The sequence below is a fragment of the Zingiber officinale genome, chromosome 1B (assembly GCF_018446385.1).
Source record: "Zingiber officinale cultivar Zhangliang chromosome 1B, Zo_v1.1, whole genome shotgun sequence".
Taxonomy (NCBI): Eukaryota; Viridiplantae; Streptophyta; class Magnoliopsida; order Zingiberales; family Zingiberaceae; genus Zingiber; species Zingiber officinale.
In genome coordinates this window covers 20,609,546-20,636,862 of record NC_055986.1, presented here as the reverse complement: position 1 = coordinate 20,636,862, position 27,317 = coordinate 20,609,546, and the positions used below count along the sequence as shown (strand labels likewise).

Sequence of the window (27,317 nt, the reverse complement as noted above, 5' to 3'; positions counted from 1 at the left end):
TGTTAACTCGATACGTGGGAGTTTGACATATGCAACCTTTAATCTTTAATACACAGCAGTGTGTGATGATAAACAATGTTGCCTTGAGACGTGGGTAGTGTACAGAGAGTTTTGCCTTGATATGTGGGAATTGGATTGAGTCATCATGGCTGACCACATTTAATAGGGCCGGGCCATGTGAAACTAGACCCAGCCTAATAAACGGGTGGGGCACGGAACGTAGCTCGGCCACCAGCCGCGCGGCACGATCCCATCACTGACTGTAGCAGCGTATTAGAAAAAATCGGGTGCTTGCATATGCCGTGTGGCCCGTGCAAGATCTTCACCGACCAGATGAGTAGGTTGATCAGGCATGCATGGACTGCCCGTAAGATTGAGTATTCTCGATTAATTAAATTGAATGGAATAAAATCGAATGAATTAATTGAAACTAAAGCAACTGTTTTTTTACCCAAATTAATCGAACCAATTATTTTTTTTTTCTAAAATTGATTAAAATTTTAATAAAAATTAAACAAATCTAACCGATATTTATCTGGTCAGAAATAGAAAAAGATAATGTACTGGGTAGGAAATATGGATGTTGGCTATCAGAAAATTTTAAACTAGAGGTAGGAGATGTCGAGCGATCTTGTGTATAAAAAAAGGGAAATAGAGAGAAGAAAATGTTAACAATCAAGTTAAAGAGAGGCCCCCAGAACAGACATTCCGATGCTTAAGTTAAACAGATGATCAAGAGAAAAAAGAATACAACAAACAATAAAAAGAAATAGTGGATGGCTCTGAGTCCATAATGTTGTATACCCTATGTCTTTAAGAGGAGACCCCTTATATAATATCAATTTTCTTTTATGTACGAATATTGATAAATTTTCAAAAAAGGATCAATCATTCTAAAACTTTAACACCTTTTTGAAAAATAGGTCCACCCTTATACTTTGCATAATAGAAGCTTCCATCATAAAACTGCTTAGGGAATATTTTCTTGATCCTATAACAACCATTACATAAAATATCAAAAACAATGACAGATCTAGGATTTTAAGTTTGGGGAGACCGTATACTAAGTGAGGAAAATAATTATTAAATCTATTATATAATAATTACTTCTCCAAACTTTCAAAATGCTTAATGTATATTTAGTTGAAATGTGAAAAATAAAGGAAAAAAAAAACTTAAATTCAATCGTACAAAGATTTGAACTCAAGAGGTATGTTTAAATAAAAATTAAACTTACCATTACACCATCTATACATATGTTTTAAATAGGGTAAAATAATATATATACTAATACAATTTAAAAAACCTCTCTATAAAATTATATTATTAAAAAAAAAAAAAAAAATTTTTTGGGGGGCGTGTAGATGTAGATCCGCCCCTGGTCAAAAAGTAATATTAGACTGCTATATTGAGGGACCTTTAATATGTTTTAATAGCAGGTCGACAGAGCCCCCTCTGTTATCTGATCGGAATTCGCTCGTGGATGAGGTTGTGTCGACTAAAGAATGATGACCCTCTCTAGACTTGGCTTTCACTCAACTTCTTTACTCGGTTAAAGAGTCTGGACCGATTAGGCTGTGTGCCTAGAATGTTCGATCAGACCAAAGGCCAGTCAGCTAGACCACTCAACCGCGACACCTGACTCAGTTTTGAATGACACTACTACAACTCAAAATTTCATCAATTCTAAGAGACTCGGGATCGATCGGACCAGAGGTCCAATTGGTTAGACCACTCAACCAAGACATGAAACCGTGCTAGTCCCGAATATTGACCCCTTCTTAACTTTGATTTCGGCACTGATGTCCTTTTCTACTGATTTTGATACCGACACCCTGTGCTACTGATTTCTACATTTGACATCATTTTCTGCCTCAGATTCTTTGTGTGGCCACGGGTCATCCTAACATCAGTTTTTATAGATCATACAAATGTGTATCCTTACAGTTTAGTTATTCTGAGAATTATTCGTTCTTTCATCATGCTTGATTGTGCAGATACTTATGAAAATCTGATTCATATATGTTAGAGCAGTTTCAACAATTCCTTGCTTCACAACCCTCTGTCATGTCAGCTTCCACTTATATAGGTTTGTTGTCGTCTGATATTTCAGATATATATTCATCCTTGTGGATTTTGGACTCTAGTGTCTTCCATCATATATCATCCAATTTGTTATCTTTTGTTTCTTTTTCTCCCAGTTCATCTATATCTATTGTGACTGCTGATAGTACTCTTATGTTGTTAGTAGATGTTGGTTCAATTGTTACATCTTCTTTATCTTTTACTAATGTTTATTATATTCTGATTCTTACTTTAAATATTGTTTATGTTAGTCAATTATGTGAGTCTGGATACCTAGTCTCTTTTTCTTCATCCAATTGTTATGTTCTCAAAGACTGATTGAGACTGACCATAAGGAAGGAGGACTCCATGTTTTAGATCAACTCAAATTACCAGAAGTTGTAGCTTCGAGTGTGGATGTACCGTTTTTCATCTGAGTCGTTCATCTTCTGATTTTTATTTGTGGCACTCTCGCTTAGGTCATGTTTCAGCACCTCGTTTGTAATTTTTAGCCTCTACAGGAGTATTATGACTTTTAAAAAGTTCTGATAGTTCTGATTGTAGTGATTGTAAACTGCTAAATTTTTTTGCTTTACCATTTTCTAAAAGTCTTTCTTTTTCTTCTGTTCCATTTGATCTTATTCATTCTGATGTGTGGGGACCCTCTCTTATTCCTACAAAAGGGGGGGTCAAAGTATTATGTTTCATTTATTGATGATTGCACTCGTTACTCTTGGGTCTATATTATGAAACACATGTATGATTATCTTACAATTTTCAATAACTTTGGAGCTCTTATAAAAGCTCAACATTCTAGTGCCATAAAGTGGAGGGGGTGGGTGGTGGGGGATGAATACACTTTAAATCAATTTTCACATTACTTGCTTCTGATGGTACTATTCATCAAACCTCATGTACAGATACTCCTGAACAAAATGGCGTGGATGAACGAAAACATAGACATCTTGTTGAAACAACCAGTTCATTTTTATTGTTTACCAGTGTTCCTAATACCTTTTGGGGGGGAGCAATCCTTACTGCTACTCATGTCATTAATATAATTCTAACCTCACACAATTCAGGTTTGTCACCTTTTGAAAAATTGTATGGGCATGCTCTTGTCTATTTCTCTTTGCCTGTTTTTGGTTTACTTGCTTTGCCCTTCGCCCACATGCAGAACGTAATAAGTTAGCCTTCCGGTCTGCTCTTTGTGTCTTTCTGGGTTGTTGTGTTAGTCAAAAAAGGCATTGTTGCTTTGATCTCGTTAGTCAAAAATTATATGTCTCTCATCATGTTGTGTTTCTTGAACATATTTCATTCTTTTCTATTCCGACTAGTTCGCATAATATGACAAAGTCAGATATGCTTTGCATTGATCCTTTCAATACCGATACTGAGAAAAATTCACCCACAAATCCTACTGGTAGTTCAACTGAATCTGATACTTTAGTTCCCAAGATATCCACTCCACATGTTCCTTCTTCTGCCACTACCCAATTATCTCCTGAGGTTGCGGATGATCCTTCTCTTCACCGTCGTCAATCCACTTATGTTTGTAAGTCTACTAAACTACCAGATTTTGCTTACTCTTGTTATTTTCATTCTTTTGCTTCATTTGTTGCATCTATTAATTGTATTTCTGAGCCTGAATCCTATAGAGAAGTTGTTTGTAACCCACTTTGGCAGAGTGCTATAGTTGAGGAACTAACTGCTTTACATCAGAGTCATACATGAGATTTGGTTTTATTGCCATTAGGAAAATATACTATTGGTTCTCGTTGGGTATATAAGATTAAAACTAAATCTGATGGATCTATCGAACAATACAAAGCTTGTCTTATTGCTAAAGGTTATTCTCAAGAGTTTGACATGGATTATGAAGAAAGATTTGCTACTGTTGCAAAAATGACAATTGTTCGCACTCTGATTGTCGTTGCATTTGTTTGTCGATGGAGAATATCTCAGATGGATGTTAAGAATACATTTCTAAATGGTGATCTTCATGAAAAAGTTTATATGACATATTCTCTTGGTATTTCACACAAACCTGGTGAAGTTTGTAGGCTTCGCAAAGTGTTTTATGGTCTCAAACAAGCACATTGTGCTTGGTTTGAGAAATTCTCTACAGTGATTACTTCGTTTGATTTTCATCCTAGTAATCATAATTTAGCATTGTTTGTCAGATGTACGAGCGCAGGTCGTATCTTTTATCATTATATATTGGTGACAAGATTATTACCGGTGATGATTGATGGAATTGCTTCCTTGAAATCCAAGTTGGCTCATTATTTTGTTATGAAAGACTTGGATATATTACGTTACTTTCTGGGCATTGAGGTTGCTTATTCCTCGAAAGGTTATCTTTTATCTCAGTCAAAGTATATATCTAATCTGTTTGAGCGTGCTCGTCTTACTGATAATAGAGTTGTTGATACTCCTATTGAGACTAATGCTCGATATTCTTCATCTGATGGCTCACCTTTGCCGGATCCTAATTTGTATAGAACTACTGTTGGAAGCTTGGTTTATCTCACCGTGACTCGTCCAGATCTTGCGTATGTTGTGTTGGTGCAATCGACCTAGGTTTTGATCGGTACGATCATAGTTTTGATGTGTGTGTCAAAGAGTTTAAGTTAGGTTCATCCTTGTATTTGATATGTGTATTTGAGTTGTGCAGGTTCGCAAGATACACATGCGACTCAGGATGATGGCTTCGGGTCCGGTGAAGGATGAAGCATCCGAGGGACCGTGGACAAGGTAGCGAGGACAAAGGCCGAGGGAAGCAATTTTGAGGCATACGCGAAGGATGACATTGGGGACGAGCCGGAGGCTTGAATGCATCCGAGGGACGAGAGCCAAAGAAAGTATGCTTGAAGGTTCTGGTAAAGCTGCAAAGGAAGCGTCAAAAGAGTCGTAAGGGTGAGGGTACGAGTACACGAGAGATTGTATTCGGAGTAAAAACATAAATTCTAGGGTTTACTGTAGCAGTACTGTAGCGTTACTGTAGCAGCACTGTAGCAGTACTGTAGCAGTCGACTGCATGTTTTAGCAGTCGACTGGTGCAGTCGACTGCGCAGTCGACTGGGCGCGAACAGAATGGTTCTGTTCGTTCGGTCGGTGTAGATCAGTCGACTGCAAGTTTTCGCAGTCGACTGCACCAGTCGACTGCTAGTTTTAGCAGTCGACTGGTATATGACCGTTGGTGCTGGAAAGTAGCCGTTGGCTACCTCCAACGGTAACACCAGTCGACTGCATGTTTTAGCAGTCGACTGGTGCCGAGATGAGTTGATATGATGATCAACTCTCTCCTCTTATTTAAAGAAAGCTTTGGGGCTTGAAGGAGGTTACTCATGCTTATTGAATAACTCCTTGTCATTGCCCAAAAGCTTCCAAGCCTACTCTCTTCCTCCTAAACCTAAGTTCATCATTGTAAAGAGGAAGAGATCCTTTGTGAGAGGTTTGCTCCACCGAGAAGGAGAAAGCTCTAGCCGGAGATTGCCGGGGACTGATCCACCGAAGGATCAAGGGCTCGTCCACCTCAAGGACACGCCGTGGAGTAGGAGCAAGCAATCTCCGAACCACGTAAAAGAATCGTGTTAGCGTTTGTGTTCTTACTCATTGCTTTCTTGTTTTAGTTTCATTTCCGCTTGCACAAACTAACCGTGTAGAGAAGAAATCGAAGTTGAGGGTGACCTAGCTATCCAACCCCCCTTCTAGCCGGCCACCGATCCCCTACAAGTGGTATCAGAGCGAGGACGCCCTTCAACGGACTAATCGCGAGAAGAGCACTTCATCAAAATGGCCGGCTCAAACATTCATCCACCAAAATTGAAGGGACTTCTCATGGTGGAAGAAGAAATGGAGGTATTTTTCAATACCGATTTTGACATTATGCTAATCATGAGAAGTGGCTTTGAAGAACCCAAGGATGAACGGAATGAGACAATCGACATAACAAGATGGACAAAAGAAAAAAGAAGAGCGTCTAGCAAATTCCAAGGCAATGCATCACCTACTACATGTTCTTCCACAACAAGAAATAACAAGAATTGGAAACTATACAAGTGCCAAAGACTTGTGGGAAAAGCTAGTGGAGCTTCATGAAGGGACATCGGAAGCAAAATTGGCAAAAAGAGACCTCCTTCAACTCAACTCAACAATATCAAGCTTGAGAAAGGAGAAAAGGTATCAATTTTACATTCTAGAATTAAAGAAATTATTAATGGGCTAACAAGTGTAGGTGAGACACTTTCAAATCGAGACATGATGATGAAAGCCCTAAATGCTTTCCCAAGAACCACAACTTGGAGCTCCATTGTAGATTCATACTACATATCAAAGGACCTAGAGAAATCCTCTCTAGATGAACTCTTCTCAACAATGGAGCTTCATGAAACAAGAGTTGAAGGATTAGATGGAGAAGCTCATAGATCAAGAGGAGTAGCCCTTGTGGCAAACAAGGGAAAGGGAAAGAAGAAGAAATCTTCATCAACACCATCTTCCGACTCCGAAGAATCAAGTGCCTCAATGGATAGCGATCAAGAGGCATATATGGTAAGGAAGATGAGAAAGGCATTTAAATCTTTTTCTTCTAACAAATCTCGTGCTAGGAAAAGTACTAGAAGCAAAAGTAGGACAAGGAAGATCATTTGCTATAATTGTCAAGGAGAAGGACACATAAGAGATGATTGTCCTCTCTTGAAGAAGAAGGAAGGGAAGAAGAGGGAGGAGAAGAAGACAAAAGAAAAAGGGAAGAAGGCTCAAAACCTAAAAGCAACATGGGATGATCCTTCATCATCATCGGAGGAAGAAGAGCACCATGTAGTCAACTTTGCGCTAATGGGAATTGATGATATAGCCTCCACCTCATCCGAGCAAGAAGAAGGAAGGAGCTCAAGCGAAGATGAAGAGGGGAGCTCAAGTGAAGGGGGAGGTCAAACTTCGGATTCGGACTTCTCGGTAAGTGAGGTACATAATCTTCCTCCCCATATTTTAATTAAAATTATTTCAAGCACAAATGATGATTTATTTAGGGCAAAAAGAAAGAACAAATCCTTGAAAAATGACATTTGCATGCTTAAAGAAAAATTAGAATCCATGCCTATTAGGGATGATGATTTGCATGCTTCCTCTACAAGTTCAAATGATTCATGTTTAGAAGAGGAAAATAGGAAATTAAGGGAAAAGGTAGAATACCTCACCATAGCCCTTAGAAAATTTGAAATTGGCTCAAATACCTTAAACATGATTATTGGGAGCCAAAGGGCAAGTTTTAAGAAAAATGGGCTAGGATACAATGAACCCAATAATGAAAAGACTTATCATTGTCTACTTGCTAGGGGGAAATCAAAGACAAAGACCATAGATAGGAAATGGATCCCTAAGGAGTACTTGGTCAACCCAATTAGAGAGAACTTCTATTGGGTGCCAAAATCAATCCTCAAGGGTTAGAGGATTTTAGGTCAAGTCAACTATAGAAATCATAATTCCAATTTTTTGGTTGACTTGAGACCTTAAGGGGGAGCACTTAGCCTTGATAGAAATTCATGATAAAAAGGGCTAAGTAGAGATTACCTTTATCTCACAATGACTTGCATTATTTTCTAACAATAAATGTGAGATACTAGGATGATACAAATAATTCACATATGCTTATGGCATTTTGATGAGTTATGAAATGTATCAATTTTTAGTGATCATAGACCAACTATGGGGAAAGCAAATGTTTAATTAATGGACATCTTGCCCATAGATCATAGTTGGACATTTCAAATGTTTTGAAAACAATTCTATGTTTTATTTACTGTGGTTTAGCTATTTTGAAACATATGATTGCAAAACAAGGTTTCAAATTGATACAAACTTGATTGATTTTTAAAGTGTTTGAGTTTTTATCAAAACTTCAAAAATATGATGAATTTTAATGAAAACATATTTTTCCTTGTTAAATAACATTATAAGAAATATGTGTTCAAAATTTCATGATTTTTCGAATTTTCTAGAATTTTCTATGCATTTCTGAAGTTGGCTGTAAAATGCTGAAATTCGGGCTGGTTTGTGCCAGTCGACTGCGACAGATAGCAGTCGACTGGTAGCTGTTTTCCAGCACTTTCAAGAGCTGGTTTTGGGTACTTTTAAGTCCACATTGATACCATAGTATGTATACATGTTTGGTACAAATTTTGATGGTGTCAAAGGGGGAGAAATGCAAAGGTTTAAGTTAAAAACCTAACTATGTGCAAAACTTGAAAATTATGGTTGAGAGCATATGTTAAGGGGGAGCTTGGGTATTATGCTTTGCTTCTAATTTTCATGTTGATATTTATGCCTAACTTAAACATATTGCCACACATCAAAAAGGGGGAGATTGTTGGTGCAATCGACCTAGATTTTGATCGGTACGATCATAGTTTTGATGTGTGTGTCAAAGAGTTTAAGTTAGGTTCATCCTTGTATTTGATATATGTATTTGAGTTGTGCAGGTTCGCAAGATACACATGCGACTCAGGATGATGGCTTCGGGTCCGGTGAAGGATGAAGCATCCGAGGGACCGTGGACAAGGTAGCGAGGACAAAGGCCGAGGGAAGCAATTTTGAGGCATACGCGAAGGATGACATTGGGGACGAGCCGGAGGCTTGAATGCATCCGAGGGACGAGAGCCAAAGAAAGTATGCTTGAAGGTTCTGGTAAAGCTGCAAAGGAAGCGTCAAAAGAGTCGTAAGGGTGAGGGTACGAGTACACGAGAGATTGTATTCGGAGTAAAAACATAAATTCTAGGGTTTACTGTAGCAGATCAGAAGGCATCAGAAAGAGTAGCGATCAGAAAGCCGATCGATAGTTTTAGCAATGATCGGCGATCGGGCGCGAATGTAATGGTTCTGCTCGCTCGGTTAGATCACCGATCGCAAGTTTCGCGATCAGATCACGATCGCTAGTTTTAGCAATGACCGGTATATGACCGCTGGTGTTGGAAAGTAGCCGCTTGGCTACCTCCATAGACACCGATCGCATGTTTTAGCAATGACGGTGCCGAGATGAGTTGATATGATGATCAACTCTCTCCTCTTATTTAAAGAAAGCTTTGGGGCTTGAAGGAGGTTACTCATGCTTATTGAATAACTCCTTGTCATTGCCCAAAAGCTTCCAAGCCTACTCTCTTCCTCCTAAACCTAAGTTCATCATTGTAAAGAGGAAGAGATCCTTTGTGAGAGGTTTGCTCCACCGAGAAGGAGAAAGCTCTAGCCGGAGATTGCCGGGGACTGATCCACCGAAGGATCAAGGGCTCGTCCACCTCAAGGACACGCCGTGGAGTAGGAGCAAGCAATCTCCGAACCACGTAAAAGAATCGTGTTAGCGTTTGTGTTCTTACTCATTGCTTTCTTGTTTTAGTTTCATTTCCGCTTGCGCAAACTAACCGTGTAGAGAAGAAATCGTAGTTGGGGGTGACCTAGCTATCCAACCCCCCTTCTAGCCGGCCACCGATCCCTTACATGTTGTTCATGTGGTTAGTCAATTTGTCGCTACACTAACTACAGTTCATTAAGATGTTGTTCTTCGTATTCTCAGGTATCTTCGGGGCACTTAATTTCAAAGAATTTTATTTCCTTCTACTTCATCTCTTGAGCTGTGTGCATACTCTGATGCAGATTGGGCTGGTGATCCTACGAATCACAAATCTACCACTGGGTTCTACATTTTTCTTGATGATTTCTTCATTTCTTGGAAGAGTAAAAAGCAAGATGTTATTTCTAGGTCTTCCACAGAAATTGTGTATCGTGGCATGACCTCAACTACTCATGAGATAGTTTCGTTGCGTTGGTTACTTACAGATATGAGTGTCTCTCTTCATCAGCCTACTCCATTATATTGTGATAATCAGAGTGCTATTCAAATTACACGTAATTCAATTTTTCATGAGTGGACGAAATATATTGAAATTGATTATCACATTATTCATCACTATCTTCATATTGACACCATCACATTGTCTTTTGTTCCTTCAAAGCTATAAATTGTTGATATGTTTACCAAGTCACATTTTGCTTCACGTTTTCATTTCTTATCTGACAAACTCTCAATGTTTCTAGCTGTAGCATCATGAGTTTGAGGGGAGATGTTAGATTATATATTTATTTGTTTATAACTTTTAGGGCAATTTGGACCTTTTCCTTTTTTTTTATAGAGTTTAGGGTTTCTTAACTTAACTATATAAGACCTTATACTCTGTATCAATTTTAAAATCCAATAATATAGTTAGTTTTTTTCTTCTCTTTATTTCTACAACTAATACAACTTGAAATTTCGTCAATTCTGAGAGACTCGAGATCGATTAGACCCGAGGTCCAATTGGTTAGACCACTCAACCGAGACATGAAACCATGCTAGTCCTGAATATTGACCTCTTCTTAACTTTGATCGTCATCTCAGTCGACTTTCTTGACTTTGTGTTATTCGTCGTATCAATATTGATTAATTTGATAAAATAACAAAATTAATCGTCAAATTAATTGAACCAATTAATTTTTTCTAAAATTGATTAAAATTTTAATAAAAATTAAACAAATCTAACCGATATAATATTTTATTTGGTCAGAAATAGAAAAAGATAGTATGCTGGGTAGGTAATATCAATGTTGACTATGAGAACTTTCAGATAGAGGCAAGAGACGTCGAGCGATCCTGCGTATCAAAAAACGAAATAAAGAGAAGAAAACGTCAGCAACCGAGCCAGAGAGGAGTCCCCGACACAGACACTCCGATGCTTATGTTAAACAGGCGGTCAAAAGAAAAAAGAATACAATAAATAGTAGAAAGGAATAGTGGATTCTGAGTGCGTAATATTGTGTACCTACATTTTTAATATGAGACTCCTTATATAGTATTAATTTTCCTTTGTGCACAAATATCGATGCATTTTCAAAAAAGGATCAACCATTTTGACACTTTGACACCTTTCTAAAAATAGACCCACCTCCTCTACGCTTTGCAGGATAGAAGCTTCCATTGTAAAACTGCCTAGGGAATGTTCTCTTGATCATATAACAATCGTTACATAAAATGTCAAAAAATAATATTAGACTGTTATATTGAGGAACCCTTAATATGCTTTGATTGTAGACCGACCAAGTTCCCTCTGTCATTTGATCGAAATTCACTCGTGGATGAGGTTGGGTCGACTAAAGAATGATGACCCTCTCTAGACTTGGTTTTCGCTCAACCTCTCTGCTCGGTTAAAGAGTCTGGACCGATTAGGCCATATTCCTAGCATGCTCGATCGGATCGAAGGTTTGTCAACTAAACCACTCGACAGTGACACCTAACCAGCTCTAAATGATACTAATACAACTCGAAGTTTCATCAATTCTGAAAGACTCGGATCGATCGGACCAGAGGTCCAATCGGTTAGACTACTCAATCGGGACATGAAACCGTGCTAGTCCCGAATATTGACCCCTCCTTAACCTTAACTGTCACCTCAATCGACTTTTTTTTACTTTGATCTTGATTTTGAGGGTCCTATGTTATTTACCGTATCAATATTAATTAATTTGATAAAACAACATAATTAACAGACAAAATTTATCATAAATCAAATGACATGACCTTATTTTTTTTTATATAAAAGCATCATCACCTATTGTAAGGGAAATTTTAAAAATATTAAAAATCATCATGTACAAATTTCTATAGGCGATTTCTTTTTGGTGGCATGCAATTGAGCCCACTAAAAATGGGCAACAGTTACTTTTTAATTTTTTTTTTCAATTTTTTGTTTTATGTTTTTCTAAATTTAATTGTATCGGAAAAATAAAAAACAACCTTACCAATTTTTTTTTTAAAAAAATCTGCCTACCTTTAAAAAATATATATAAAATTAGATGTAAATTAATAAAATTATTGTGAACCATAAATATTTAATTGGTAAAATAATTAAATATAAAATTTGATCCTGTCCGAATGTTGAATCAACGGACGCTGGGCACATGGCGCTCTCCGGCTGCTGACGTGGATCTTCGACTGGTTGCACGAACCTCCGGCGAACCTGCACAGAAGTCGGGCCGGGAAAAGGTTCCCGGCGGCGACCCTCCGACGCTCAAGTCAGGCAAGCAAGTAGTGAAAAAAGTGGCTCCAAAGGTGTCGAAACTGTTACTCCGGCGAAGTATAAAACTCTTTATATAGAGCGGTGAAAGAGCTCATGCACGTCCACCGAGGCGCATACATGTCCGCATCCCATACCTCGGTATGTGTCTGTCAGAAAGCTTACCTGACACCATACTGCTACAGTCCAAGCACGCCCTCGATGGGACAGCAGAACACCTCGTCGCCAGATTAGGAGTATGGCCTAGTCATAGGACTTGATCGCTGTCATAAGATATAAATTGTCCTCTCCCTACCCCATGACGAGGTGCCCGTCCGGCCGACACTCATCTTACTCCATACCCAAAACCAATCACACCCCGTCCGGCTCTTCGTATGCCTCGGTATGCTGGGTAGATCCTCGGTAAGGTGCTGTGGGGACTGCTAGCAGTATGACACCTTGTCTTCGGCCTTCCGCTCGGCTCTTCGCTACTGTTCAATTGTCGGGGCGCCTTTTGCCATCGGTTATTCACCGGTTGGCCGGCCGGGAGGTCGGCCCATCCTTCTCCGGTCGACCACCTAGCCTTTTAGCTCCCCCGTGGCATTGACCCCTCAGAATGGGGGTCCCCTGTTCTAACCGCCGGATCACTTGCCTCCCCCTCAAGTCTAGTCGAAGGAGGCGAAGTCCGACTGACTGGACTGCCGATCTGACTGAGTAACGACCACTACATTAGTCCGCTCGGCCATGCTCCGGGATGCTCATCCGTTCGGCGGTATCTTGCCCGTGCCTTGTATTGCCTTGGAATCCATGCCGAATCCTTTTCTCTACTGCCCATCACGTGCGTTGCGTGCGGTACGGGGCGCTCATTAAATGTAACCCGTATCTTGCTGACACGTGGCAATCTTACTTTTGTCAGGGTATGGCGGTGGCGTCACCTTCGATGGGACAGCCGCCGTTTGAAATGAACGGCTGGATGATGACCTCGTTCTTCACGACCTGAATCGGACGGCCACGGCCGCTCGATGCTAACGCTATAAATCTCACGGCAATTCTCTCCGCCGCCTTCTTGTTTCATCGAACTTCGTCCTCCCGCTGCTATTTCTGCTCCGGCGACCCTTATTCCCTGCCTGTTTGGTGCGCTCGTCATCTTCTTCCTTTCCTCGATCTTTCTCGTACCCGTAAGCCTTCCTTTTCAGCTCCCCGCCTCCTGTATTGCTTTCTTTTTCATTCTGTTGGCATTTTCTTTTAGTTTTTCGGTCAATATCTCTTCTGTTTCGACCATGGCGAGTACTTCTACGCCTACATTCGGCACTCCTAGTCTCTGGTATACGACTATGGAGAGCCGATTCGATGAAGAAGACGCACTGCGTCTCATTCGGGCGTATGAAATTCCGGCCGACCATGAGATAGTTGTAGCTACTCCTTCCGATCGGCCTAATGATCCACCGCCCGGCACCATTTGCTTCTATCGTGATCAATTTTTGGCCGGGCTGCGTTTTCCTCCACATTTGCCTTCAAATCTTCGAATGCCCGATCGCATTCTTCGTCCCAGTGAAACTTAGTGGCCTTGCGCAAGATTTTGAAAAAAGGAAGGCTCCGGTCGGCGGTTTTGGATATGAATCTGGACAAAGCAGTTATCCGACCGGTCAGACGCTGCACTTCCCTCGTATTTCGCGGAGGCGGCATGTCTTGTAGAGCTTTCACCTTGCTGGGATTTGCTTCGATACCTCGCTCGGTCACTATGTATCCTAAGAAACACCCTCCTTTTGCTTCGAACAGGCATTTCTGAGGATTTAACTTGACTCCATATTTCTGTAACGTTCGGAAGGTTTCCTCTATGTCTTTGAAGAGATCAGCCGCTCGGACGGACTTGATAAGAATGTCGTCCACATAAACTTCCAGATTCCGCCCGATCTGCTCCTTGAACACTTTGTTTATCAAGCGTTGATAGGTGGCTCCCGCGTTCTTCAATCCGAACGGCATCACATTATAGCAGTAGGTGTCGTCGGACGTCACGAAGCTAACTTTTTCTTGATCTTGCCGGGCGAGTGGCACTTGATGATATCCTTGATAGGCGTCGAGCATGCATATCAACTCGCAGCCGGCCGTAGAATCCACCAGTTGATCGATTCGGGGCAAGGGGTAAAAGTCCTTTGGGCACGCCTTGTTAAGGTCCCAGAAATCGATGCACACTCTCCACTTGTTGCCGGGCTTGGAAACTAGCACCACATTCGCCAACCAGCTAGGGAACTGGACCTCGCGTATATGGCTGGCCTCCAAGAGTTTTTCCACCTCCGCTCGGATGATGACATTCTGCTCGGCGCTGAAGTCCCTTTTTCTTTGCTTTACTGGCCGAGCGTCTGGTCGGACGTGGAGCTCATGCTGCGCTATACTTGGTGAAATTCCGAGCAGCTCGTGTGTCGACCAGACGAAGACATCACAGTTTCTCTGGAGGCATTTGATCACTTCCTGTTTACAGCTTTCCTCCAGATCGGCCGCAACGAACGTTGTGGCCTCCGATCGGGTCGGGTGAATTTGCACTTCCTCTTTTTCTTCATAAACTAAAGAGGGAGGCTTTTCTGTTATAGCGTTCACCTCGATCCGTGGTGCCTTCCGAGCGGAATGAGCTTCTGCTCGGATCATCTCGATGTAGCATCGCCGAGCTGCCAGTTGATCCCCTCGTACTTCTCCCACTTTGTCCTCGACGGGGAACTTGATCTTCTGGTGGAAAGTAGAAACGACCGTTCGGAATTCACTGAGAGTCGGTCGCCCCAATATGACGTTGTATGCCGACGGGGAGTCCACCACGACGAAGTTTGCAGTACGCGTTCCAGTTGGGCCTATTCGAGCGATAGAACTTCATTGCCCGTGAAACCCTAAAGAGGGGTTGTCATGGGCAGCAACTCATTTTGATCAATGATGTTGATCGAGCTCCCTGTGTCAATAAAAACGCGGTGAATAGTGTAGTTGGCTATTACCGCTTTGATGAGAAGGGCGTCGTCATGGGGACTTCAACTCCTTCCAAGTCCCCGGGTCCGAATCTTGGCTGCAGCCGACTGCATGGATCTGGAGCCGCTGGACGCTCGCCTTCCTTGCTCGGTTAGAGTCACCTCCGGTCGGCCCGCCTGCAATAATGTTGATCTCGCCTGGAAGTATTGCTTTATTTTCTTCTTCCCGAGCGGAAGGTCGGGCCTTGGCGAGCGATGCCGGTCGGGAGTCTGTTGTTTTCGCCTGTCAGCTTGTGTCCGATCGGCTTCATGAGTTCTCTGTCGCCTATCGGATGAGGGAGATCGTCGACCACCATTCCGGGGAACGGGATGAGCAATCAAGGGAAGACTTCGACAATCCCTTGTGTTGTGCGTATCCGTCCGGTGGAAGGAGCAGAACATCGGGATCCATTTCTTCTTTGGCTTGGGCCGGGCGGCAGCTACCTCTTGCACGTGGGACCTAGCATGAGGGGGGTGGATTGCTTCGGATCTTGGTCCTCTCGGTGGCTGATGAGCAGCGTGCGACTTCCGTTCGGCTGGAGGAGCCCGCTCGGCTGGAGCTTCTTTTTTCCGGGCCGCTTCGCTTCTTCCACATTGATGTATTCGTTGGCCCGGTGCAGCATATGGTCGTAGTCTCGGGGCGGCTTCCGAACGAGCGAGCGGAAGAAGTCCCCGTCCGCGAGGCCTTGTGTAAATGCGTTCATCATTGTCTCTGAGGTGGCCGTTGGAATGCCCATGGCCACTTGATTGAACCGCTGGATATAAGTTCTAAGCGGCTCGCGAGCCTCTTGCTTTATGGCGAATAGGCTCACGCTAGTCTTCTGGTAGCGCCGACTGCTGGCGAAGTGGTGGAGGAAGGCCGTTCGGAAGTCCTTGAAGCTTGTGATGGATCCGTCCGATAGCCTCCGAAACCACCGTTGAGCCGATCCCGAGAGGGTGGTAAGAAAAACTCGACACTTCACCCCATCCGTATATTGGTGCAGGGTAGCAGTATTGCCGAATTTTCCCAGATGATCATCCGGATCGGTGGTCCCATTGTATTCGCCGATCGTCGGGGGCACGTAGTGTTTTGGCAGAGGATCCCTCAAGATGGCTTCTGAGAATTGGCGATTAATCCGCTCGGGCGATGTATCCGCTCGGGGGGCTTTCCCTTTTCTGTCGTCTCGTCTTGGCCTTTCATCCGAAGAAGATCCCCGATCTCGATTAGTTGTCGCGGCTTCAGGAGTGCGGAATAGGGCCCGATGGAATGCAACGGTGGCCTGAGGTGCTTCCGCTCGGCCTCCTGATGTTGATGTTGCTTGCTGCTCTGCCCGCTCGGCTGGTGCCTTCTGTTTCTGTTCGACGAGCTTAGCGGCCCTCAACTCGATCAGAGTGTCGAGTTCCTCCGTGGAAAGCGTCACCGTGTGTTGTCGTCCAGCTTCGTCTATTGCTTCCGCTCGGATGTAGGAGCGTTCCCACAAACGGCGCCAAATTGATCCTGTCCGAATGCTGAATCAACGGACGCTGGGCACGTGGCGCTCCCCCGGCTGCTGACATGGATCTTCGACTGGTTGCACGAACCTCCGGCGAACCTGCACAGAAGTCGGGCGGGGAAGAGGTTCCCGGCAACGACCCTCCGACGCTCAAGTCAGGCAAGCAAGTAGTGAAAAAAGTGGCTCCAAAGGTGTCGAACCTGTTACTCCGGCGAAGTATAAGGCTCTTTATATAGAGCGGTGAAAGAACTCATGCACGTCCACCGAGGCACATACGTGTCCGCAGCCCATACCTCGGTATGTGTCTGTCAGAAAGCTTACCTGACACCATACTGCTACAGTCCAAGCACGCCCTCGATGGGACAGCAAAACACCTCGTCGCCAGATTAGGAGTATGGCCTAGTCATAGGACTTGACCGCTGTCATAAGATATAAATTGTCCTCTCCCTACCCCATGACGAGGTGCCCGTCCAGCCGGCCGGACAGGGCGTCCGGCCGGCACTCATCTTACTCCATACCCAAAACCAATCACACCCCATCCGGCTCTTCGTATGCCTCGGTATGCTGGGTAGATCCTTGGTAAGGTGTTGTGGGCACTGCTAGCAGTATGTCACCTTGTCTTCGGCCTTCCGCTCGGCTCTTCGCTACTGTTCAATTGAGCGCCGGAACCCCGACTTCTGTCGGGGCGCCTTTTGCCATCGGTTATTCACCGGTTGACCGGCTGGGAGGTCGGCCCATCCTTCTCCGGTCGGCCACCTGACCTTTTAGCTCCCCCGTGGCATTGACCCCTCAGAATGAGGGTCCCCTGTTCTAACCGCCGGATCAAAATTAAAGATATTTGGGAGTGAGATATTTAATTGGTGAGACCTATAAAGATTTAATTGATGAAATATTTAATTATGAGATTTATGATATTTATGTAATGGAATATTTGAATGATAATATAAAATAGGATAACAAAACCCAAGTATTTTATCCTATTTAGAATACTCTAAAGAAATTAAGATCCTTTGTTCCGTAAATTACAAATTAGAGGATGATATATTTATTTAGGGGTGTAATCGAGTCGAACCGAGTCGAACTTTTAAATGTTTGAGTTTAGTTCGTTTATAATCGAACTGAGCTCGAGTTTTATTTATGAATATATTCATGGTTCACGAGTTTATTCGAACTTTTATCATGCCTAAACTAACTTAATAAATATAAATTATAAATTTAAATATTTATTAAAAATTAAATTATATATTTATAGAAAATTATAATATTCTTATTAAAATTTATAATTTTATTTTAATAAATAAATTTAATATATTTATCTATATTTTTCATAAGTAGAATGTAAAATTTATAAATTTAATATCAAAATTATTATTTTTTTCATTTAAAAGTTAATTCATAAACTTACTAATGAATATGTTCATGAACTAACGAGTTAAATATTATAAAACTTGAACTTAATTTATTTATCTTAACGAATCTTATTAAATGAGTTCAAACGATTTTTTATCGAATAGAATTTCAAATATCTTATGAATGATTTAGTCCATTTAGGTCTCTATATTTATTATAATTAATTAATTTTGATAATCCTATTTATTAAATAGATAGGGGTCACTAAAATTAATTAATACATAGAATAGAATGGGCCATCGATAAGTGGATCCGTTCTCTAAGAAATCCCTAGTTTCGTTAATTCCTATAAATGCTCATGTTTGCTTTCGCTGAAGCTACGTACCCGTGTTTTATCCCGAAGTTTGATTGGTTAGACGGTGAATAGCTTACCACACTCACTGGAAAAGGCCACTGTGTCAGTGTTAATGCCCACTGTGTCAGGCCTGCCGACCTCAAAAATCAAATTATGGATCCCACCAAAAGTAAAAATCCACACAGAATTGGCTCAAAAAGTTCTTCGGGCAATCAATGGGAAGAAAGAAGCGGGCCCGCTCCTAACTCGAGTAGTATAAAGGGTAGATGTCGACAAGCCGTCTACAATGGTCACGATGCTCGTAGTACGGTGGTGACTGAGAAAATACATCTCCAACAAGGACAGATACCTTGCATATACCCGTAAGATCAAAACCCTTCATCTCGATGTAATCAAATCGTATGACCTGGTGTTCAATTTTTGAGGGTCGCAAATTAGATTACTTGAAAAGGCAACGAGATCAGAGTCAACGAGACTCTTTCTCTCGATTTACTTCCGGCCGAAGGCTCTCTTCGTGCTTTCTTGTGATCGGCGTTTCTTCCTCCCCTCCTCCAAGGTATGGTCTCCGATTCATCTACTCTTTTTTTTTTTTCGGAAAGATCGATCCTCTTGCTTTCTTCCTTCCTCCGGCCATAATACTGTGGTAGATCAAAATCTATTCAGATTCACTCTGTCGGTCTCGATTTCTTTTCTTTGGCACCTAGAGTTCAGGTTATGATCACATTGTTAGATCATGTTTTTTTTTTTTGTTTGTTTTTTTAATGATCGCTGTATTGTAATCTAAGATTTTACTTTGACGTTTAATCTCTTGTTTATCAACAAGGTTTTTTTCCCCCACTTGTTTTCGCAAAGTAGTGTCTGAATCGGACGATTCGTTGACTGACTGTCTTGAGATCAAGCTTGCGCTTCAAGTTGAATCTGCTTGGTGTTCTACATGTTGTATCTTTTTACGTGTGAAAATTTACTCCCTTGTCACGGCATAGTGCATGTCTGTAATCTGCGTCAACGATTCTTTTCCACTAGATCGGATTTTTTTTTTGGATAAATCTGACTGAGCATTTATATGGTTTTGAAATTCCAAGCGAAATGCACTTACGTTCGTGATTTATTAGGAATGGCATCATCTGATGATCAAGAAGTTGTTGAGAGGAAATGGAATAAGGAAGAAAAGAAGGAAGATGAGCATGAAGAGAAAGAGGGTTTTCTTGAGAAAGTCAAGGACTTTATTCATGACATAGGTGAGAAGATCGAGGGAGCACTAGGGTTTGGGAAACCTACTGCAGATGTTACCGGGGTTCATCTTCCATGTATCAATCTAAAGAAGGCAGATATTGTTGTCGATGTGCTGATTAACAATCCTAATCCCATTCCTATTCCTCTTATAGACATAGATTACTTGATTGAAAGTGATGGCAGAAAGCTTGTCTCTGGACTTATCCCTGATGCTGGAACGATCCATGCACATGGTTCAGAGACTGTCAAGATACCTGTGAGTTTGATTTATGATGACATTAAGAGCACTTATCATGATATCAAGCCTGGAAGTATCATTCCTTACAGAATCAGAGTTGCGCTCATTGTGGATGTTCCAATTATTGGAAGGCTCACCCTGCCTCTGGAGAAGTCTGGTGAGATCCCGGTGCCATACAAGCCAGATGTTGATGTCGAGAAGATACGCTTTGAAAAATTCTCCTTTGAGGAAACAATAGCAAACCTCCACCTGAAATTAGAAAACAAGAATGACTTTGACCTTGGACTCAATGCACTTGATTATGAAATATGGCTCTCTGATGTTAGCATTGGCACTGCAGAGCTCACTAAATCTACAAATATCCCAAAAAATGGGATCACCAAGATGTTGATTCCCATTAGTTTTCGGCCTAAGGACTTTGGTTCTGCTCTCTGGGATATGATCAGGGGAAGAGGAATTGGTTACTCAATGAAAGGGAATATTGATGTTGATACTCCATTCGGAAACATGAAATTACCAATTGAGAAGGAAGGTGGAACAACCCGCCTCAAGAAAGGTAAAAAGGGTGAAGACAACGAAGACGACGACGACGACGATGAGGTATGCTCGATCCTTTTTCCCTTCTGCTTTATTGCTTCAAGCATGTTAGAATTTATGTTGCCACACAACTTTTCCACACAACTTTTTTGTTTGAATGTTGTGTCTATGCATGGAATGAACTCACAGAGGAAAGCTAGATGATTTCATTGCTAATTTGTGAAGCAATGCGGTTTTAGAACTAAGTTGTAGAAGTAATCTTAAAACTCCTTATCTTGGACGTTTTAGGATGTTGGTATGCTTGCTTACTATTTTAATGCTGCAGCTTGAGAGCCAATGATCTAATGTATCAGCTAGAAGTTCCAAATGCAAGTTCCAGTTTGCTTGACTATTTTCCACTTGAGTTCTTTACAAACTCCGGCTTGTCTTCAGTCTCTATTGTAAGAGCATTTCAGAACATTTACTGGAACATGCCATCTAGGGTGCACTCTAACAAGGTTAAATTAAGCCTTGTCATCTAATCGTGCAGTTTGAAATTTTGCAAGCAATAACAGTACAATGGGGTGACTGCTTACCAACTCTTGTGGAATCTATATATGCCAAATGAAGGTCTTGGTCTCAATACGACACTATTGTGCACTAGAGTCTGATACATAGTCATAGATAAAAGATAGTTGAACTTAATTCTCTCTCTCTCACACACACAGATAAAGATACCTACATGCTATCCCCATGGGACGGGCAAATGGTCATTATATGGGGCATTGCCACCAAGAGGTCTAGAGGTCAATTTCGGACGACGAAATGCTTGCCAACTCTCCCATGCAATGGTCACTGTTTAAAAGGCAAAAAAAGCTAACCGTGATTTACCTCTCTACAAATGACTGGGGATTGGTCGTCTGGGCACTATCCCAACGTATGACCTTTTGCCACCAAAAGATACCTACATGCCTCCACGGACTGACGTAGTTGGTTCATGTAATGGTGTTGCTGTCAATAGGCCTGAGTCAATTTTTAGCGGGTGCAGAATACCCTGGTTGCCTCAATCCCTTCTTGCATGCGCTGCTGTTTCTAAGCGAAACCCCCTGTGATTTACCTCTCTTCCAGATAGTTGTGATTTACCTCTCTTCCAAAGAGTGGAGGGTTACCCTGGAGGGGCTACCGAGGTAAAGGTTTTGCCTTTTGCTGCCAAGATAAAGATACCTACATAATACATAGCCATAGAGATAGAGAAAAAGATGAAAAAACAATTTAGGCTTGGGTTAGTTGGAACCTCTTGAGCTGGCACGAATTAGACCAACGGTATTTCTAAAATAAACAGAATGCTTTAATATGGAGAACTAGTCTGTATGATAAACTCCAGCCAGTAGGTCTTAGTGTATAGTAAATGCACCAATGCAATCTCTCCTTCATTGATCTAGTAGAGTTTAAAATTGTTACAGTATCCTTAATATTTATATTCATTTCTTGTCTTCTTGAGAAATAAGTTGATGGATAGATTGAGTGCCATGGAAAGTCAACAAACAACTAATCCTTCTGTTGTTTCCTTGGACTGAAAAGGGGAACATAGATATTTGCATTATAGTTGAATGTTGATCCTGTCATTCATCTGCTAGACAATGGAGCTAAAATTAATTACTGAATATAGATAATAATATTTCCTCTATCTATATATCTACTGAAGAAATAACTAGAAGAGTAATTTTTTCTCTCAAACTTGGTTTCCATTCTAGTCTTTCTTATATATCCATCTTTTCAATTCATTTTATTATCTATGCCCTACATGGAACTGATCCTAAGGGTATTGATTTCTCGGTAAGATACAAAAGTGGAAAGATTAATGAAGAAGGAAATAGGAAAATTAGGGAGGATACAAATCATCACAAAGTTGTCTGCTTAACAAAATAGAAAATGAAAAGCACATAAATCCTTTCTCCTAACTCACCTCTTTGCTCCTTACCCCTGTGCTTTGCTATGAGTCCCGCTGCTAGTCTGTACCCCACTGCCGTGAGCCACACTGTTTTAAGCTACGTCGTCAACCACCAGCATTACAATGGCCACTCGCGTGGTAAGTGAACTCTGCAACATGCGTTTACCTCTGCAGCCTGCGTTGATCTAGAAGGGACAGAGCATGGTTATTCATGGAGAAAGAGAAACGAGTAGGCAAACAAGTCATTTTCAAACATTAGAGTCTCTCCATTTTCCTTACTCTTTAGCAAGATTGAGTGGCAAGAAATGAGGTAGTTTGATGTTTTCATTTAGCTTTAGGCGATCTACATCTCTAAAATCTCACCAAACGAAATGTATTGTTTGTTTCCTAGTTTTTTGAAAGGAATAGTAGATTGCTAAACTCGTGTTATTAATCTATCCTATTGCATTTTACTAGTTTTTGCCTTGATTTCGTTTTCATCATGGGAATTTCCTAATTGTTGGTAAATGGCCATGCAGGATTAAGCAGCTGGGACCTGAGTTAATAAAGAGTGGAACAATTCGGATGATGATGTTTTCCTGATTTGCGTGCGATCTTCGTTGAGTGCTTGCCCATCTGTTTAAGTGTTTTATTTTATGTAAGACCATGAATACTATCTCCTATTGACTGACGCCTTCCGAAATTGGGTTAGTAATATTTTGGACCTATGTTATCTGCATTTATTGTTGCTGTTTCCTACAATTACGGTGATGGGTGAAAATCCGATATGACAAGGAAATAGGATGGCCTGGACAAGGAACTTCTCTAATTTATTTTTAGGAAAAGAAAAGTTGTACTAGAATACTTTCCTTGGGGAAAGAACATACGGGGCCCTAGTTGCATTTTGATCAAATGCCACGTCATAATGGTAGAGATGTATACTGCTTTGGCCCAAGGACTATTTATTACTAGCGTTTTGCTTATCACAATTGGTCATCACAGATATTTTCATAAATTATCAAAAAATATATATATATATATATATATATATATAAAATATTTTATTGGATGCTTAACCTCTCCTATGTAGAAAGTCACTATGCTAAGGTAAAATGCTCTCTTCCGATTTATACTTATTTGTATCCTACTGTGACTCCAGTAATACTGGGTCATTTGAGGTGAGTGATATCACATTTTACTTTAATGAATTATCAACTGCACTTAATTGGATGTAGATCAAAAGTCTTAAGTGTTGCATACATCAGGCGGTAGTCTAGACGGGTCAAGAATCGGACGTTTAGCAGAAGTCCTGGAGGTTAAGATCAAATGTTGAACAAAAGTCTAAACAGGTGTTTGGCAAAAGGTAACTATCCCGAGAGGAGTAGGTGAGGAGGTTTTTCCCGTTGAGGGAACAATAGACATTGGTTCGACATAGGGTTTCACAGAAAATCCGAAAGTCAGAATTGGACATTCCCAAGATTGTCAAACTAAGTCAAAATTTATATTTTACCTTTGTACTAACTCTATGGTGTAGGAAATCGAAGCTAGAAGTTGGCCAAAAAAAGACTTCTAGGCACCCAGGAAGGGTCTAGATGCCTGAATGTCAAGGCGCTCAGAGTGGGTCTAGGCGACCGGATTCGGTTAAACCCAGCAGTGAGTCAGATGAGGTGGCCGCTCCGATTGGCCAGCACACGCCAGAGTCCCGGCGCTCGGACGGGTCAGGTGCTTGAAGATAGATAAAACCTACGCAGATAGAACTTTGTCGAGGCGCGACCACGTCAACCGTCTAGACGTCCGACAGTGGTTCAGGTACCTGTAGTTGAATAAATCCTCGACGAAACATGATTGGATAGGCTTTGGTCCAGACATTTGGGACCAATCCAGACACCTGAAAAAGGCTATAAAAAAGGTTTCGACTAGCAACTTCATAAGACAATTCTCTATGACTTCTGTATTTGCTCATTGCTTCGAAAAGCTGTCCACGATGTTCGAATGCTAATCCTACAACTAACATCAAAGCTGCTACTTATAAAGTTGTCAGTAAATTTTATATTTGCATTTACTTTATAATTCATATTTTTTTTGTAATTTTTCAAACTATTAGTGAATTACCCAATGTAAACACTCAACGAGTGTGAGCTTTGGAGTAGAAGTTGTTGAAGACTCTAAATCAAGTAAAACTAACTTTGTGTTATCGATTTCTTTATCCTTCTCTTAATTCTATTTCCGTTGCATTTCCTCCGGTGTTTATAAAAAATATAAAAAAAAATCACGAATACTATTTGATCCGGTGGTAAGGACGGGGGATCCTCGTTGGTGGAAGGTCAACGGCACGTGGAGGTCAAAGGTCAAAAGATTCAACCCTGAGACCCGACCGACCGGACGAAGCAGGCCGACCGATCGGACGAAGCATGTCGACCGTGAATCCCCCCGTCGAATGAAAGACAACCCGACTAGGGGTCGGGTTTCTGATGCTCAAGGTACAAAGGTTTCATGGCCGAGCGGGCTGTCCGTTCGGCCGGGCACGAGGCAACATAGACAGGCAGGAGCAATCTCATTCGAGCATACGATCGGGAGTCCTCCCGGTCGGACCGATACCTACAACCGGGGCAGAAGGGATATGCCTGCCGAGCGGCCGAACCGCTCGGCCCTGGAACAGACAGGAGGCGCAAGAGGACAAAGGAGACAGGGGATAACATCATCCTCGAGACGTCTGCCGTCGACAAGCAGCAGAGTTGGCGGCCGAGCCGTACACAGGATCATACGGCGGAAGCTTCCACCGTCACATCCGGGATATGCTCGGCCGATTGCGAAATGACGTCAAGGGTACTTTTCTGACATGGGCTCGTTAAGGTATGTTTGGGGAAGCGTGCACGCATCGAGAAGCGTGCCCACGCCTCCTCGGGGTCCTATATAAGGACCCCCAGACGTCGACGAAGGTATGCAGGATCCCTTACTGTAGCCACAGTTATGTTGCCTCTCTCATTTCTCGTTGCCTGACTTGAGCGTCGGAGGGTCGTCGCCGGGAAACCCCTCCCGGCTTGGCTTCTTTGTAGGTTCGCCGGAGATCTACACCGACAGTCGGAGACAGCGGAGCGTGCCACGTCCCCAGCGTTCGTCGACTCAGCGCTCGGACGGGATCAAATTGGTGTCGTCTGTGGGAAAGCACCTGAATTCGAGCCTAGAAAATGGAAGACGCTGGACGTCAACTTCTGGTAACGCTCTCTCCTGAGGAGCTCGAAGCACTCATTTAAGCGCGAGCAACAAAAATCATGGAGCAGCTGCAGAAAGCTCAGGCCGAGCGGGCAGCGCAGCAGGCGACATCAGCATCGGGGGGCCGAGCGCCACCCGAAGAGCGGCCGGAGCAGCTCTCCATATGGGGACAAAATAAGGGACCGACCGGCACCCAGATGGGGGCACCGCTCGCCCCGATACCTTTTCATCGGGCTATGTTCCAGACGCCCTCGGAGGTAGCGCAAGCTAATCAAGACAAGGGATCTTCATCGGACGAAGCACCCGTCCGGGACGTCAGAAAAGGAAAAGCGCCCCGAACGGACGCGTCACCCGAGCGGATCAACCGACAGTTTTCAGATGCTATCCTGCGTGATCCACTGCCGAAGCATTATGCACCCCCTGCGATCGGGGAATATAATGGAACAACCGACCCAGACGACCATCTGGGTAAGTTCGACAACACTGCCACTCTGCATCAATACACAGATGGGGTGAAGTGCCGAGTGCTCCTCACCACTCTCTCGGGATCGGTACATCGGTGGTTCCGGAGGCTGGCGGACGGATCTATCACAAGTTTCAAAGAATTCCGAACGGCGTTCCTCCATCATTTTGCGAGCAGCAGGCGTCACCAGAAAATCAGCGTCAATCTGTTCGCCATCAAGCAAGGCGCAAGGGAGCCGCTCCTAGCTTACATTCAACGCTTCAACCAGGTGACCATGGACATTCCAACGGTCACCTCGGAAACAATGATGAACGCGTTCATGCAAGGGCTCGTGGACGGTGATTTCTTCCGCTCGCTCATCCGGAAGCCGCCCCGGGACTATGATCACATGCTGCATAAGGCCAACGAATACATCAATGTGGAGGAAGCCCAGGCGGCGAGAAGAAAGGAAGCCCTGAATGACCAACCAACTTCCGCCGAGCGGAAGCAGCCCGTCAGTCACTAGCCCCCCAGAGGACCGAGAGCCGAAGCCGCCCGTCCTCATCAGCACACTCGGCTTCACGCTGTCCAACAAGTCGCGGCTGATCGGCCCAAGCCCAGGGGGAAGGTATGGACCCTGATGTTTTGTTCACTCCATCAGTCGGCTACTCACAACACCCGTGACTGTCGGAGCCTCCCCCCATCGCTCATCCTGCGCCAAGGAGCTACCGACGCCGATCACCTTCACCAGACCGGCGACATCGACAACGGAGCCCCGTTCAAAGAATATAAAGGAGATCCCCCGAGCGGCAGCATCGTCAGCAGCCCGGAGCCCACCATCGGGCGTCGCATGAACGACCTCGAGGAGGAGAATAGGGGCAATGCATCTCGAGGTGAGATCAACATTATTGCCAGAGGCCCGGCCGGAGGAGACTCCAATAGAGCCAGAAAGGCACACGCAAGGCAACTGAGGATACACGCGGTCAGCTGCAGCTAGGAGAGGGCGAACGGACCCGAGACCAGCTTCGGGCCTAGGGACCTCGAGGGAGTCGAAGTCCCGCACGATGACGCCCTGATCATTCGAGCGGTAATAGCCAACTATACTATTCACCGTATTTTTATTGACACAGGCAGCTCGGTCAACATAATATTCAAGAAGGCCTTCGACCAACTGCAAATCGACCGAGCTGAACTACTGCCAATAACAACCCCCCTCTACGGGTTCACTGGGAATGAAGTCTTGCCGGTCGGTCAGGTCCGGCTAGCTATCTCGTTGGGAGAGGAGCCGCTCAGAAGGACAAGGACCACCAGCTTCATCGTGGTTGATGCACCTTCTGCGTACAACGTTATCTTAGGGCGACCGGCTCTCAACGAGTTCCGAGCGGTCGTCTCTACCTTCTACCAAAAGATCAAGTTCCCCGTGGAAGATCAAGTAGGG

The 27,317-nt window shown here is 42.9% G+C and overlaps 1 protein-coding gene across 2 annotated transcripts; it reads left to right on the top strand.

Moving 5' to 3' along the window:
* Window positions 1-18,692: 18,692 nt before the first annotated feature.
* On the top strand, window positions 18,693-22,963 carry LOC122052253 (desiccation-related protein At2g46140-like). 2 transcript variants are annotated; one of them, XM_042613699.1, is made up of 3 exons: window positions 18,693-18,863; window positions 19,420-20,378; window positions 22,764-22,963. In XM_042613699.1, exons 2-3 carry the CDS (start codon window positions 19,422-19,424, stop codon window positions 22,767-22,769), a joined length of 963 nt encoding a protein of 320 aa, XP_042469633.1. In that variant the 5' UTR covers window positions 18,693-18,863; window positions 19,420-19,421; the 3' UTR covers window positions 22,770-22,963. The 2 variants fall into 2 exon arrangements, with proteins under 2 accessions (XP_042469633.1, XP_042469638.1); XM_042613704.1 differs by lacking the exon at window positions 18,693-18,863 and adding an exon at window positions 18,880-19,018.
* Window positions 22,964-27,317: the final 4,354 nt, after the last annotated feature.

What these genes read in the sequence shown, in the direction of transcription:
- LOC122052253 (XM_042613699.1), top strand. Translation starts at nt 19,422, where the DNA reads ATGGCATCATCTGATGATCAAGAAGTTGTTGAGAGGAAATGGAATAAG.